We start from the raw sequence: 15,573 nt of genomic DNA, 5'->3' as shown, positions 1-15,573 counted from the left end.
TTCATTTTGCTCTTAATTAAATAAAAATAATATCTGTATCAGGATATGCCATTCTGTCCATTATCTCCTAGCCCTAACTCCTTTGTCACATTTATTTATTTATTTTTATTTAGATTAATAATGGTCCTGTATAATCTTTAATAAAAATGCATTAAACTGAGTCAACATTACCTAACCATCACAGCACTCATACGTATTTATTAAACCTGTTACGTGTGACTGACTCAACCTACAGCAGCCGAAGCTGGATATAGCCGAGGCTCAAGGCTATAGAACAGATCGTCTGTGAGACCAACAGCCAATAATAGCGAGCAGCGAGCAGCACTTCGCTCAGTTACATACCATCTCTTAACTCTTCTGCTTTTCTCCTCTCTCCCCTTCTTTGTCTCGCTGTGTTGAACTTGCACCTTTTTATCAGTGAAAGCTTTCTCTCTGGTCAAAATGTGCTTTGTCTGCTGACATGTAATTGATGACGCACAAAAGTATGTGTGTGAGCCCCCCTCCCCTCCCCCTTCACATGTGCATCGCTAATGTGTTTCTGAATTTATCTCCTCCCACACCATATTGGCAGGTGTGTCTCGTCTGTATGTAAGACTCATTCAGCCGACTGTGTTATTGGTGCAGACATTTTTTAATGAGCTCCATCTGTGCACATCCTGCTCCAAACCAAATACTGCCCTACCTGTGTGTGTGCGCGTGCGTGTCTTTGTTGGGTGCATCTGTGGCCCTTTCTGTTTGTTCAGCTCTGGTTTCTGATATTTTCTCTCGTCTGTGATGTCCTGCAGGCTATCCAGGAGGGTATCCTGCCACGGCTCCCACCTATACACCCAACCTCTATCAAACAGGCAGTCCTGGGTATCCACCAGGTGAGCCCTAACACATGCACACACACATACAGAAAGTCCATTTAAGGACTTTGGTTATATTTAACAAGGTAGTATCTCTGGAGAGATTGCAGTCTCCCCAACTTCTTAACTGTGACCAGCAGCTCTATGGCTTTCTTTGTCGGTCAGTCCACAAACATTTCCCCACAGGGGCAGCTTTTGTCTTAGAAGGTTAAAATGTGGCAAAGATGTCACAAGAGTTGATACATGTGTGTACGTGGTTGCTGCTACTGCAAATTTGTGTTGTTATGGAGTTAATTAGTGAGCTGTTTGTCCTTTTTCATGGAAAAAAAATCAAAGAAACACCACAAAGATGGCGAGATGAGTATAGGGTATCCATTGACATTTTGTTTAAAAGACGCTGGTGTTCATGCAGATGATTTTGCATAATTGATCACTTTTTTAAATATTATTATTATATTAATAATAATATAATATAATAATAATTATTATATTTAAAATGTAGAGTGTGTTAACCCGTCTGCTCTCCCTCCTTTTTAAAGTCGATATGATGCTCTTGCCCGTTGTTTGATTCCTTATTTGCAGAATGCAAAATGGAAAATGTTAAATCTACAGGGCCAAGTTCTAACAAGTTGAAACTGAAGGAAAGGATCCAACAACATAAACAAATGTGCAGACAGAGCCAAAACGCCAAGAGCGTTATTGTGCGGCTCCCATAGAGAATTAAACATCACATTTCATGAGGTAAACAACAGAAATGCAACCATTGTCTTTGCAAACCTGACTCAACAATATTGTTAGGGATGTAAATTTAAAAAAAAATCTATTGGCAATTAGGGATTTCTTAACATTTCCAGTTCATACTCCAACTTTTATTTCATACCAACATGTAACTCAACTGCTTTATAGTCAGATTTTTAGGTTAAGGCTTATTGTGTTGAATAAACATGCACGGATGTAATTTGAAGTCAGGTGATCAATTACAGCTGCTGCTTTACAAAGCTGCACAACATTTTTCTGTAACTTAAACAAAACCTAAAGTTAACAATGTCTACCCACAGCTTTAGTAATTGATGTGAGTTATTTATGCCAGCAATAAAAACTCATGCTTCAAATTGTCAATACATTTTGAGAAAACAAGGTTGTTTAGAGCTCGACACAGGTTGCAATAATGTGGAGGCAGCGTGGATTAAGTGGTGATCTCAGCCTAAAGGGCACTGATGGTGAAGGAGTGGGAAACGAGCCAGTAACAGCTGCCAGTGGCCTTATAGCAGCAGATACGTGCTCTGCTGGGGCTCAGTGTCTGCTCCCCCATAGCAGATGGGAGTAGCAGTTGTCTCTGTGCTTTCCAGATATGGTCTGTCTGTATAGATATAGATAGTTTAATGTGTCGGGGTCTTGAACCTTTTTGCATAGAAAGTCAGACTTCGACCAACAAGATCTCAATGGGTTTTTTGGAATTTTAAAATACCAAACGTATATTCATAAGGGCGCTGAGCTAAAAAATGAACATTCCCTCAAAATAATGTGGAAAATTGCTGGGGCAGATCAGTGTTAAGTGTGCTTTTAAGTGCTCTGTGAAATGCTGCCCAGAAAGGTCTTATCACCGGACACTCCTAAAATATAATACAGTGATTGGCTTCCCGAAACCCACACTGTTTCCAGCATTTGGCATCCTCAAGCAAAATGTGCTTTCTGCTTTGCTGTAATAGAAAAACAATAATTAGCCGTTTGGCAATAAATAATTGAAAAATGGGTGGGTGAAAGCTCTGTCAATGTGTTTTTTATTATAAGATGTCACATGTTACAACATAGTTCACCTGCTTGTAATAGTTTAAAGGGGCCACACAAATTGCCACCAGCATGTGTCTGTAGTGTCTCCTAAAAGCATGTAAAAGGAAAGCTTTTCTTTTTTTACTTTATAGTTATTTGCTTTATATGAATATGCTTGAGGCACGTATTTACTGTAGAATTTGAAAGCAAAAACAATCAATTCTTGTCCAATTGTTGCTAATCTTAAATACTTTCAGATGTCTTAACCGCAGTGAGTTGGGTTTCATCAGCAGACTCGTACATTCATTATGACGCATACATCAAAAAACAAAAGAATCGGAAGTATAGAAGCAAAGAAGAAAGGGAGAGGCTGATGGGATGTCAGACTGGAAAGCAATCAAGTTTAATTAACAGCATCAGATACACAAACAAACAAAGGAAAAATAAAAACTGATCGGGAGACAAAAGAATAAAACTGTAAAATAACTGAAAGATCGATGTCAAAAAATGGCTGTGCAATCAATAAGTTAATAATATTTTTTTTAGTAGGATCTTCAAGATGTGCAAAGAACTGTATGACTTTATAAATGATTTTAGGCGTTTCCAGACAGAGAGGTGGGATGGTTAATTGGTATCTAGAATGAAAAGAACAATAGAGTCCTTTTTGAAGAAGTGCTATACTGTGAGGAAGTGAAGCATTTGAAAGATTATTCCCTCAATAAAAACATATCTTGAAAGTATTAATTACTATAAATCATTAAAAGATATAATTTTCTGAATCTGTGGTATTGGTAGCAACTCAAAATGTTTCCTCTTCTCCTGAATTTTAAGTGTCTCACCGAGGCAGTATGGTTTGTAGATTTCATCTGTGCTGCTTTTGAAGCCCCTTTCCTCTCGTCCCCTCCCCCACTTTGGTTTTATCTTTTGGAAGTCTAACAAAATATCAGGTTTGCTTTGGCAAAGCTCACCCAGCTTCATTCCAACAAAAGAACCTTGTTATTGACGCTGTTGTTTAAATCTGCAGCGGTTATGTTTAACTGCTCATTTCTTTCTATGCATTCTGCAGTGCTTAATGTATGGTGAAATTAAAGTCTTTTAGATTTCGCGTCCCAGACAAACATCCACCTCCAGACGAGCTCTTATTAGAAATGGTCAATGTCATTATTTCTGAAGACCATTGAATACTCAAACTGTTTTCTATCAGCAGGGCTTTTGTGTAATTGTCACACACCATTGTCCTCTAATGCCCTGCATGCATGCATGTGTGTGTGTGTGTGTGTGTGTGTGTGTAAGAGAGTGCACACACACACTTTGAGACACACATAGCAGCTCCAGCATCTCTTTGTTCCCTTGTCCTTGTGTGAGAGAAGCGCTTTCATAAGCTCAGCAGCAGCAACTAGCTAGTAGCATGTTTGACCTTCAGGCTCCTCCGAGTGGCGGCTCAGAGGTATTGCGCCCCACAGAGCAGAGCCCAGTTATCAGCAGACCTTAATGCAGTCATCTGAACCAGATGCCACCACTCTCTGCCAGCAGACCTTGTGTTTGTTAACCTCTTTTGAAGTAGTGTCAGTTAAATTGTGGCTACACTCAATTCATATTCATGCCATTAAGGTTGGGAAGTTGCTTTTCTGTGTATTTCCCATAAAATTGTGATTATACTCCATTGTCGACACACTTAAGACTTCTGACCCTTTTTTAGAAGAAAAAACATCATGGTTAGATTGGCTAAATGAGTATTTCATCACACAAAAACCCTTGGCTGTATTGTTTTGACTCAAGTCCCATCAAAAGACGGCACTAGTCCCCCATCTGGTGGATTTTATAAGAAATGCAAAAGAGAAAACCTTTAAATAAGACCCCAACTAATGGTTATTAATGATTTTTATCATTTGGTCTAAAATATATCAGAAATATTGTGTTGTCCAAACCCCCAAAATATTTTATTTTCCCATCATTTAAGTCGAGGAAAAGCAGCCAACTCACTCATTTGAGAATATCGAACCATCAGTTTTTACTTTTCAAGCAAAATACCAAACATCTTAGGGAAAGTATAAAATGACGCGTTTGCCCTGTGAGTCAGATCGGCTCCAAATGTTAATGGTTTCTTCCTTGATCCATGCTTAACCCTTCCAAGTTTCATAAAACTCTGCAATCCTGCTAAAAACAACCAAACCAAACCGAAAACATAACCTCCTTGGTAGGCCTGTCAAGAAAACACATTTTTTAGGACGATATATTTTCCCAGAAACTATCACGATAAACAATAGTATCAATGTTGTTTTAGTTTTAGAACCATATTGGAGCATAATAAGTTCATCCTTTTCCACAGCAAAGAATTTCTAAATCTCGAATATTTAACATTGGAATTGAAATGTGGAAAAGAAATATTAAAACTTTCAGGCTCTGTTAACAAAAGATTGCAATGAGATAATCATCATGCATTATATTATTTTATTATTAAAATAACATAGAAACGGCTGGAATGGCTGCTTGTGAAATATCTTTTTTTACAGCAGTGTGTGCTCCCTGTCAAACATTTGCAACTTTACTTTAAGCACAAAAAAGTGCACATGTAAACAACAATATTTTGTCCAGAAGAGTCAAGAAAAAAACGAACTTGTCCATTTTTACATATCGAACCATAAGTCGATATAGTAATTATCGTGACCGGCCTACTCCTTGGTGGAGGTAATTATCACCTGACTCTTATGAGAAAAAGATTAATAAAATGGGTTGTTCCATTTTAATGTTTCTCTAAATTCTTCTTCCTTCCTCTCCTATTTTCAGGATATACTTCAGCAGGCACCCCGTACAAAGTGCCCCCCACTCAGTCAAATGGAGCGCCCCCTCCCTACACCCCGACCCCCACCCCATACCCAACAGCCATGTACCCCATCCGCAGTGCCTACCCTCAGCAGAACATATACGCACAGGTAAGGAGACTGAATTGCATCTGACAGCTCTACCCCGGAGGCACGCTGCGTACTCTGCCACTGAAACATGTTGATCAGATTTGTCGTGTTGCACCTGTTCATTTGGCAGTGCCTTTTAACTGAATCAATTCATAAACATGCACATATTGTGTCTGGTTAGTTGATTACACTTTACAGCATGTTGGTACAATTCGGTGAAGCAATTTCACAAATGCGACATTGCAGTTCTGAATGTCAGCTTTGACCAAATGTTGCGTGTGGATGAGATGAAACATCGGGAGCTAAAAGTCACTTTAGTTTGCATTTCCACAGAAAAAACAGGTGATTGAGCAAATTAAACAGATGACAGATTAAAAAGCTTTGTTTGAGATGCGGTTACTCACGGCAAGTCAACAACAAAGCTATCATTTTGTAATTTGGATTAATGGTTAATGGATGTTTGAGAAGAAAAGTGTAGAACGAGGAAGAGATGGAAAGTTCAAGAAAGTAATTTTCCACTGCAGGAACCGGAATCTCTCAGGTGCATCTCTCTCAATAAATTAGAATATAATGAAAAGTCAATTTCCAGTAGTTGAAGTCAAACAGCCCCAACCAAGTATTGAGTCATATAGATGGACATACTTTTTAGAGGCCAACATTTCCATATTACACATACTTTTTAAAATTGGTCTTTTGTAATATTACATTTGTTTTGAGACACTGAATTTTAGGGTCTTCATTAAATGTAAGCCATAGTCATTATAATTAGAAGAAATTAAATGAATGAAATTAAATGTTTCATTCTGTGTGTAATGGATCTATATAATGTGTTATTTCACTTTTTGAATTGAATTTCTGACATAAATAAACTTTTCTATGATATTCTAATTTACTGAGATGCACCTGTAGTTAAACCTTCTTCTTAGACTTCCTTCAAATAAACTAAACATGAAAATGTTACAATAAGCTTTATTTATCATGCACAAATGCTTCACCAACTGTTTCCTGTGTGCGTCCTGTCAGGGAGCGTACTATACCCAGCCAGTGTATGCGGCTCAGCCACATGTGATCCATCACACCACCGTGGTGCAGCCTAACAGCATCCCCTCCACAGCCCTCTACCCCGCCCCGGTCCCTGTACCTGCCCCCCGCAACAACGGCATGGCTGCCATGGGGATGGTAGCTGGGACAACCATGGCCATGAGTGCAGGTAAGACCAGAACCACCGACTCCAAAGTAAGGCTGAACGATTTGGGAAAAAATCTTATTGCAATTTTTTTTCACCAATAATGCTATTTAATCTGCAACTTTTTTTTTTTTTAATTCCTCATCTTCTGTTCTGTTCACAAGCAATACATCGCTCTGTAGTCTAACCAACACAACACAATAGTCTCAGCATATACATTTTCTGTTTGAAACGTCTATAGGTTATAATGAAATGAGATAAACATGGATGAATTTGTATGCCATCTTTATTTTACTACTTTACTGTACTGACTGATTTGATTTCCAGCCTTGTAAATATGTAATAATTAATGGCAAACGCTCCAGAATAAGCCTAATCAGTGAAAACAATGTGGAAATCTTACTGATCTTTAACTGGCAACAAATCAACAAATTAAACAAACAAATTAAGTGCAAACATAAAAAATAACATTTGTGGCTCAACCACTGAAAAATATTTAGAAAACGTACAAGTTCTTGCAATAAACATTGGGATTGCACTTTAACACTGTCTGTGAATTTTACTAGACATTATTTATAAAATAAATAATATACACTTTGAGTACAGTAGGTCTATATCTTTATATCTATAGTCTATATATAAATACAAATCTTACTGGTGTCCAGTCATAAAGTGCAGAAATAAAAAGAACAGGTGGTCGGACTTTTTTTTTTTTTTTTACCGAGGTCATCGTCACAGCAGCAGCGCATCAAGTTGTTGCTTTTTCTTCATTTAAAGCAGCCTGGGCTGCTCTTGTTCTTCTTCTCTTGGTTTAATGGCAAATCGCAGACAGCTTTGAGTTGAATCGCCATCTACTGCCCCACTGCTCTGCTCCCGCTCACGTGGCACGTGACCAGAGTATAATCGTGGCCTTTGCAATTAGAAAATAGTGTTCTATCATATCGCAATATAATTGGAAATGCAACTACCGGTAATTGTTCAGCCCTACTCCAAAGTGACTGTTAATTTCAGTTTTAGGAGATTTACTTTCCGGCTAAAGGCATTGACATCTTCAGTGCTCTCTCTTAACTGTAATCTGTGATTTTAAGTAATTTATGGTAATCTTTACTGTGACATCATAATGCACAGTCAACACTTTTCTGGCCATTATTCAACGTCATAACTCAAGAACAGAAGGGGAGAATTTTGGTTGGATACCAATTTGGTGACAGTAATGTTTGACAGCCTTGAGACTGGTGACTATTGATCTTCTGTGGTGCCATTGAAGAAGTGTGTGAAGCATCCACGTTTTGCCAAAAAATACACATAATGCATTTTATTAAATTCCTTCAAAGCCTCACTACATTTTTAAGTTAGTCTGGACAGACATGGATGTAAACTGCTTCACTGGTGGCAGAGGCATAAACCACAAGGCATATTCTAACAAACCAAGGAAAATATACCAAAATTCTTGAACAAATTTTAAAAAAAAGATGAATTAATAAATGTAAATCTTGGTAGCACATCAACATGCTGACGAAACATGAAAGTCATTAGTAGAGCTGAAACAATTAAACAATTAATAAATTATCATACAACAGAACATTAAAGGGCAACCATTTTGATAATCAATTTAAACATACCTTTTTAACTGTGTGTGTGTGTGTGTGTGTGTGTGTGTGTGTGTGTGTGTGTGCCTCCCTCCCTCCCTCCCTAGGGTTTGTAATGTTTGTTATTCTTTTCTCATATAAATATATTTATTTCAGAAAAGAACATATTTTCCTATTTAAATGTGCACTTTATGGAGTTTTGACTTTTAAAAAAACAAATCCTACTCCTGTTATGGAGTATTTATGTTACCTTTATGTACCTAAATAAACAGTTTCAATGAAACTACTTGTGACATGTCATATTTGACTTTGACTGAACATTTGCTCTCACTTTGCGATGAAAATATTGGGGTATATCGATATTCAGCCTAAATATATCCAGATATGACTTTTGGTCCATATCGCCCAGCCCTAGTATTAACTCTGTTTCCTTAAGGTTTATTTATTATGTACAAGGCAGGTTAATAAGTATTTTTACTGGCAGGCAGTGATTCTAGTTTTATCTAGAGTTGGCATAAATTACCATAGGTGCTAACATAGTGAACAAAAAGGGAAAATGCACCAACATTTTGAATAAACTAATTAGAAACTAAACTAACTAGAAAATAGACATGCTGACATACATGAAAGTCATTACGACTACTAGACTAACTAGAGCCACAAACCGAGCCATCATTTCTGTCCAACAGATACAATTAAAAGTGACTGAAGCTCATTAATGGTGTTCTTTACTTCCTGTAGGGACACTGCTTACAACGCCCCAGCACGCCCAGATTGGAGGACACCCAGTTACTGTGCCAACCTACAGGCCCCAGGGGACACCTGGGTACAGCTACGTACCGCCTCACTGGTAGAGCCCACCCATCATGTAAGTGTCAGCCCACCTGCTTCTTGCTTTTCCCTCTTTTTTTAAATGTTCCTCACCACCCTAATTTTCTCTCCTCCATCTGCCTCCTCCGCCCACCCCGCCCCCTCTTCATTCCTCTCCTGTTGTCTCTGTCAGTTTCTTTTCTCCCCTCCTGTCCTCAGAGGTCTGAGACAGCCTTTAATTAGAGGTGTGCCATATCGTATCATTCATGATAATACCGGTATATTTTTTGTGATTAAAAAAAAAAAAAAAGCATATCATGATAATGGCAACATTCCTACTTCTTGACCTAGTGATGTCAAAACTTAGTTAAATTACAAAAGTACCAGCAACCAAACTTACTTAAAGTAACAAAAGTAAAAGTACTTTTTATGCAAACTGGGCCCACTCAGATTGTTTAAGATATTCTGTATTCATTTACGTAAGCAGCATTTCACTGTTGTCAAGGTAACCGGTCATTTAAACTACTTAATACTCTTTTATGTGGTTTAATTTAGAAAAAATGTTTAATCACTTTTTTTTTAAGTTAAATCTTGATGTGGTTATGGTTGATTTTTATTTTGTTGTATGACTTTCATTCATACAGACTTGAAAATAATAATTTTTAAAAAATCATGTTTTATACATAAAGTTTTTCATTATTTTGTCATATCGTCATGAATATCATTATTGCAATTATACCCTGTAATATCATGATATTATTTTAAGGCCATATCGCCCAGCCCTGCCTTTAATCAATCACCTCTGCTCTTCTTTTCCCACCAGATCTGGAGTCCACCATCGTATGCAACTGCTCAAATCTTACACGGGCTCCCACTGGTAACCATGGGAACTCGGCACCTGTCTGCAAGAACAAAACTAAAGTGCAACAGCCACTTTACTATTATTGTTATTGTTAGTATGCGACATTCTCTAACGTTTTTACAAAAAGCTGCTTTTATTATTTTTTTTTCTCTGTTCATTTGCCAACCAGTCATTACCTTATTTTGTATGGCTATTTTTTATTTTATCTCCTCATTTTCTTTTGATGTGTCTGTCATTGGAACTCCAGAAGGACTCTTGACCAATCACGGGTGTCAGTTGCTCCTGTTTCTGTGTTGTGCTGGTGTGTGTGTGGTCCTTCCTGCTGCTGCTGCTGCTCAGTTGGCTGGAAAATATTGGGCACTTATTCCTCATTATCATCTCCATCAGTCACTTCAAAGACATATTGACTTATGCTGCCAAATTTCTAACAACTAGATCTCAGCACAGGGTTTCAGCATAATAACCATTTTAGTTATCGGGTTATTTAATTTTTTTGATTATCTTTCTTTTTACCATACTCGACAGAATTACGTTTTTTACCCCTACCTTCCCTTCCCCTTTGTCTCTTTTTATCAGCTTCGTTTAATTTTCAGTTTATTCTCAGTCGTCTTCCAGCGCATAGCTGTATGTCCGGCAGTAGTCAGTCCGTCATCCCCGTTGTTACGTCTCCATGTTCGTGCTATGAGCAGAGCACTTACAGACCATTACCCATCCCGCTGCGTGTCCCACTCTTTCCATACTAACATAGTACACACTAAAATAAAAAAACTCCTACTTCATGCCACATACTATGCAGGCTAGTATGTTGTGACACTATCTAAATCTTAACCTTAGAGTAGGTCAATGCCTTTAGAAAATGTAAGAATATTTATAATAACTGTCAACAGCATGGGTGGTCGTGCACACTTTCTTACACACAAGCACACACACACACACACACACACTCAGACACACACAGGGGCTCCTGTGGTGGAAAAAACACATGATCACTTAGTGGCACTTACTTTATAAAACCTCCAGCTACGTTGTTACTGATCAACAAAAGCAAACACACACACACACACACACACACACACATGAACATTGGTCTGTAGCGGTGTGCATGGCAGGCAGCAGAGAAGGAGTTTAAAGGGATTGTGTTGGCGCAAAGAGAGAAGAGCAGGATGAGTCAGGGAGAGCAGACGAGGAAGTAGGAGGAGGAGCTGGCATATTCACAGTCGGGTCATTTCATTTCAAGGTACAAGACATTTTGTTTGTGGCGTCTCACCTGCAAGAGAGCACACAAACACTCAAGTTAAAACCACGCTAGTTTTTGCACTACATGTGTTGTACATTGATTCCTCACTGTGATTACATCACCTCCTCCTCCCTTCCAGACAAGGACTTTGTAACCAAACACTTAACAAATAGTAACCCAGACTCTTTTGAGGATACAGGTAAAAAATGGACTAGTGGAAAAAAAAACAACCTGTTGATAGATGGACAGATAGGATTTGGTGCGCTCGTTCATTCCACAGTTCTGTGAGTGCTGAAAAGACCAAACACTGATATTAGTGGTTTTTGCACCACATTTGGGAAGATATGTGTCCAATCAGAGGGATCTGGTGTGTAAACACCTGGTCCGTGTCATGGGGATGATTTGTAATTCTCTGAATTTGGGTCCAAATTTTTAATTCAATGGATATTTACATGTGAATTTCAAGAGCACTGAAGTAAAAAAAAAAAAAAAGTGCTGGTTTTAGTGTTCATGGCTACAACAGTTTAAGAATTTTAAGATATTTCAGCGAGAGCGCAGAGCCGTGATGATGCCATGTCACTCAGTCGCTTGGTTTTTAACCAGTTCAGTCCAGTTGGCTTTTGGGAGTTTTTAGTAGTTTCAATAAAAACAAGATTAATCTATTTCTTCACTGTCTTTTTTTTTTTTTTTTTTTTTTTTGTTTGTTTGAAACACATCTGCTTTTACTGACTGCATTTCAACATAATTGTTTCTTTTGTTTTTAAATCCAGCATAATATTTTGAGGATTATATTTGAGCCAATGAGACATGGACCATGTACAGCCATTTTCTGTTGCCTTTTAATGCTTACACATGTAAAGGCATATATTCGGACGGCAGTAGGATGACCCATCCTAATCAAACACTACTAACATACCTGGTAGTGGTGGTGGGGTTCAATATGTAGGTGAGGCCTGTGGCATTTTTCAGGATTTACACACAAACACACACACTAAAAAAAAAAAAAGACTCAAATGAAAACTTCATAATCTGTAAAGTACAGATTTGTATAACAAAAAGCATTTACTGCGTGGGTATGTAGATGAAGTGGTTTGATATTGCAATAAAATAAGAGGGAATGCCTCCAACTGTTAACATACAGTGATTATTTTATCAGCGTTTTGAATTGATTTTTAAAAAAAATGCTTATTGTTGTAATCTCTAAATATGGATTACAGGCTCTATATGCAGCCTCCATTCAATAATTATTACAGTTACTGCTAAGAAGAGATGTAGAACATATCAAAAAATTTGGGTATTGAATAACTTTGAGGAAATATTGCACAACATAAGACAAAAAAAAACTTGACTATAATTTAATGCTAAGTAACAGGTACTTAGGCTTTGTAGTGCAGGAGGGAGGAAGAAGCAATTTATATTGTAATTAAAAATAAAACAATAAGGTCGAGTGTTTGAGGTATTCTTAGTCCAGATGTTTGTACACTAGTAGGTTAATTCTCAAGAAAATATTGCATAATGCCGCTGTCGGATGAAAACTGTCAGATCTTTGAGCCTTATTTTTAAAGCGACCCTTGTATTTTAGAAGATATCGAGTGAATTTTATCGGGTCAAAGTGTTCCCACCACGTTAAAGATCTTGTACATTTTAACTCAAGCCAGTAAAACTGAAAAGAAAACAGAAAGTTGGGTTTTCTTGCGACAGCAGTAATGTTACTCGTCATTAGGATTTATTTAACCAACCACTACTTCTGTCAGTATTTCAATTAAATCTTTTTTTTTTTTCTTTCCCTCTGGTCAATTGAGCATAATGGGTATGCATAATATTCAGGTGTATTTCACTATAGCATTGGATCTCTAAGTTTTAAAAAAAAATGCAGTATATTTATACAGCAAGTGGTACAGTAATGTATTTCTAGCTAAGCATGGTTGCATCAGTGTGGCAGCTACTGTTTGTGCTTTTAATATTATTTCTTTTTTTACCTCTTCTGCATCTTTGTCCTCTACATATCTGTCACTGAGGAGGGGAGAAGTTGGGACAAGGTCTGAACAAGCATGTGGATGTTTTTGTCACCAAATCCCACGTTTTGATTGAATTTAAAGACTTTGAGGAAGAGGATTATTACATAAGTGAAATGGATAGCTTTTTCTTTATCTGGTTGATGCCTCTGGAGGCCATCTTTGCTGTCCGTTTCTCTTCTGTGGGTGCAAAGATGTACTGAAAGATGAACGGAAAAAAACCCTCTACGCCCCTTTTGTTCTGTGCCATATTTCACCAACTGTTAAGTGAATATTCGTTACTTTCTCCTTAGTAACTGGTGAATTCTGAGTCCTTGTTATGTCTAGCTTCCTGTGAATCTGTGTTTTCCTATTGCTGTCCTATTCCTCATATTGTTGTTGATGCATATTGCCTGTTTCACTTTTTCTCTTTGTTACTGTATTCTCCGTGTTTATCCTACTTTCACTTCAGAGGCTGTTTTGCATCCCTGCAACCATTCAAACATTCAGGGATGCAAAGTTATGTCAGATCATATGTTCTGCTCCCTCTCATGTCCACTTTTAAGTTTCATTTTTGGTCTTCAGTCTGACCTTTGCCACCCTCACCAGTAGCAGTCATAATAAACTCTATAATGGTCGTTAAATTGGTGTCACTAATGGTGATAATCTATTGTATTTTTTTTAATTCTCCACTGAGCCTTTTGAAACACTAGGTGTCACCAGTGACCAAGTCTGGAAGTGGCATCACCATGGTTCAAGGCTTTGAGCCAAAATCAGTAAATGATTTACTTTTAATAATCACAATTGGATGTCACATTTTGAGCACTGAGATTTTCTTTATTTCTCAGAGTTTTTTTGGACCAATGCTCCTAAAAACTGGTTCTTGTTTTTAATGTGGCGGCTCAGTAGAGAGGCAGACCCACAACTATTTGGGGGAGCTGAATTTAAAAAAAAAAACTCCCACAGAGCAGGTTTTAGTTATTCACTGCATTCCTTGCCTCTCGTTTATTTCAATTTGCACTTAAGTGGAAATGGAGAGTTTGGGACGCCTCGATGTGTTCAGGGGAGGAAATGCAAAGTTGTCTTAACCATGGGTCTTCTGTCATCTTTTTATTTTCCTCAATACTTTTGTCCTCTGTGACATTTTCAAACGTTGAAAGATGGTAACATTAATGACTCAGTTCTTTTTATTATTATTTTTCTCCACCTCCAGTATACTTTTAATTCTGCCCTTCTTCACTTTGACAGTGAAATTGCGAGCAGAACCATTCATAAACACTCCTCCTCTCCTTCCACCTCCCCTCTCGTCTTTTTTTGCCTTGCAGTTGCTAAGTCTTAGTTTTCATGAGTATAAATTAAAACACTACTATCACAGTGAATAGTAGGCTCTTAAATGTCTTTGATGTTCTGCTGCAGCTTTTTAATTTCAATTTGTCAGAGATATCTCTTAGTTTAATTTGACACTAAATGTGATGCAAAAAGTGGAAATTCCTTGTCTTCCAAAAAAAAAAAGCGTACTCGTATCCCCCCCCAGGATCGAGTATTAGGAACAACCCCAACTTTGGAAGTTTTAGTTTGGTACCCAGTTTGCACATGCTATGGTATATCTGTTACCGTAAGGTTGTGTTTGAAACTGAAGCCCAACGTCTGTTCAGCGTTGAGAGAAGTGAACTGTATGTTAGCTATTTGGTCCGGAGTGAAGGACCAGCGTCAGGCTTGTGATATGAAGTGTAAATCTGTTTTTCATTTTTGTTTTTTTATGTTTTATTTTTTTTTTTGTTGTTGAGGGTTTTTTTTAAAGATCAGTTAGTGATCTAGTACTATAACTAAGCCAAGTTTGTAATTGTATATTTACTGTAAAATGTAGAACATTGAATAACTATTAAAATTTTCCTATAAAAGGAAGATTGTGTTGTGTGGGCTTTTTATATTCTTTGTGATTAACATTTTTAATTTTTCCCATTGTTCAACTATAACAATCAACCCCCCCCACACACACACACACACACAAAGCAAGAAAAAAAACACCATCACCACCCTTTCTTACAAGCATCTATCACCGTGCTCCTTCATGTACAACAATTACAAACTGACAAGACATAAAATAGAATAAAACTAAGACACAGAAAATGAATCGCGGTAAGGTCAATACAACAAAGAAATAAAAAAAGCATTGCATAAAGAAATAATTTAAATAATAGCAAACTTGAATACATACAAAAGTAAGAAGCACTGATATGCATTTATCCACAATTAACTGAAAACTAATGTCTCAACTATATACTCCCCTTCAGGAGCCTTATATAGATCCAGTCTACCCAGTTGTTTACATGACATTTTTCTGAATATTGCAACTCGTGACATC

General features: G+C 37.5%; 1 protein-coding gene across 3 annotated transcripts in view; it reads left to right on the top strand.

The window, feature by feature from the left end:
* The window catches only part of fam168a (family with sequence similarity 168 member A), a 34,196-nt gene extending 19,083 nt beyond the window's left edge, over positions 1-15,113 (top strand). For all 3 annotated transcript variants that reach the window (XM_059330505.1, XM_059330503.1, XM_059330504.1), the window contains 5 exons: positions 786-866; positions 5,406-5,551; positions 6,554-6,740; positions 9,047-9,173; positions 9,939-15,113. In XM_059330505.1, coding sequence (XP_059186488.1) covers positions 786-866; positions 5,406-5,551; positions 6,554-6,740; positions 9,047-9,159 — 527 coding nt within the window. In that variant the 3' untranslated portion in view covers positions 9,160-9,173; positions 9,939-15,113. The remainder of the gene's footprint in view (positions 1-785; positions 867-5,405; positions 5,552-6,553; positions 6,741-9,046; positions 9,174-9,938) is intronic.
* Positions 15,114-15,573: the final 460 nt, after the last annotated feature.

The sequence above is a fragment of the Centropristis striata genome, chromosome 4 (assembly GCF_030273125.1).
Source record: "Centropristis striata isolate RG_2023a ecotype Rhode Island chromosome 4, C.striata_1.0, whole genome shotgun sequence".
Classification (NCBI taxonomy): Eukaryota; Metazoa; Chordata; class Actinopteri; order Perciformes; family Serranidae; genus Centropristis; species Centropristis striata.
Note: the sequence above shows the minus strand (reverse complement) of the source record. Positions and strands in the feature narration are given on the sequence as shown.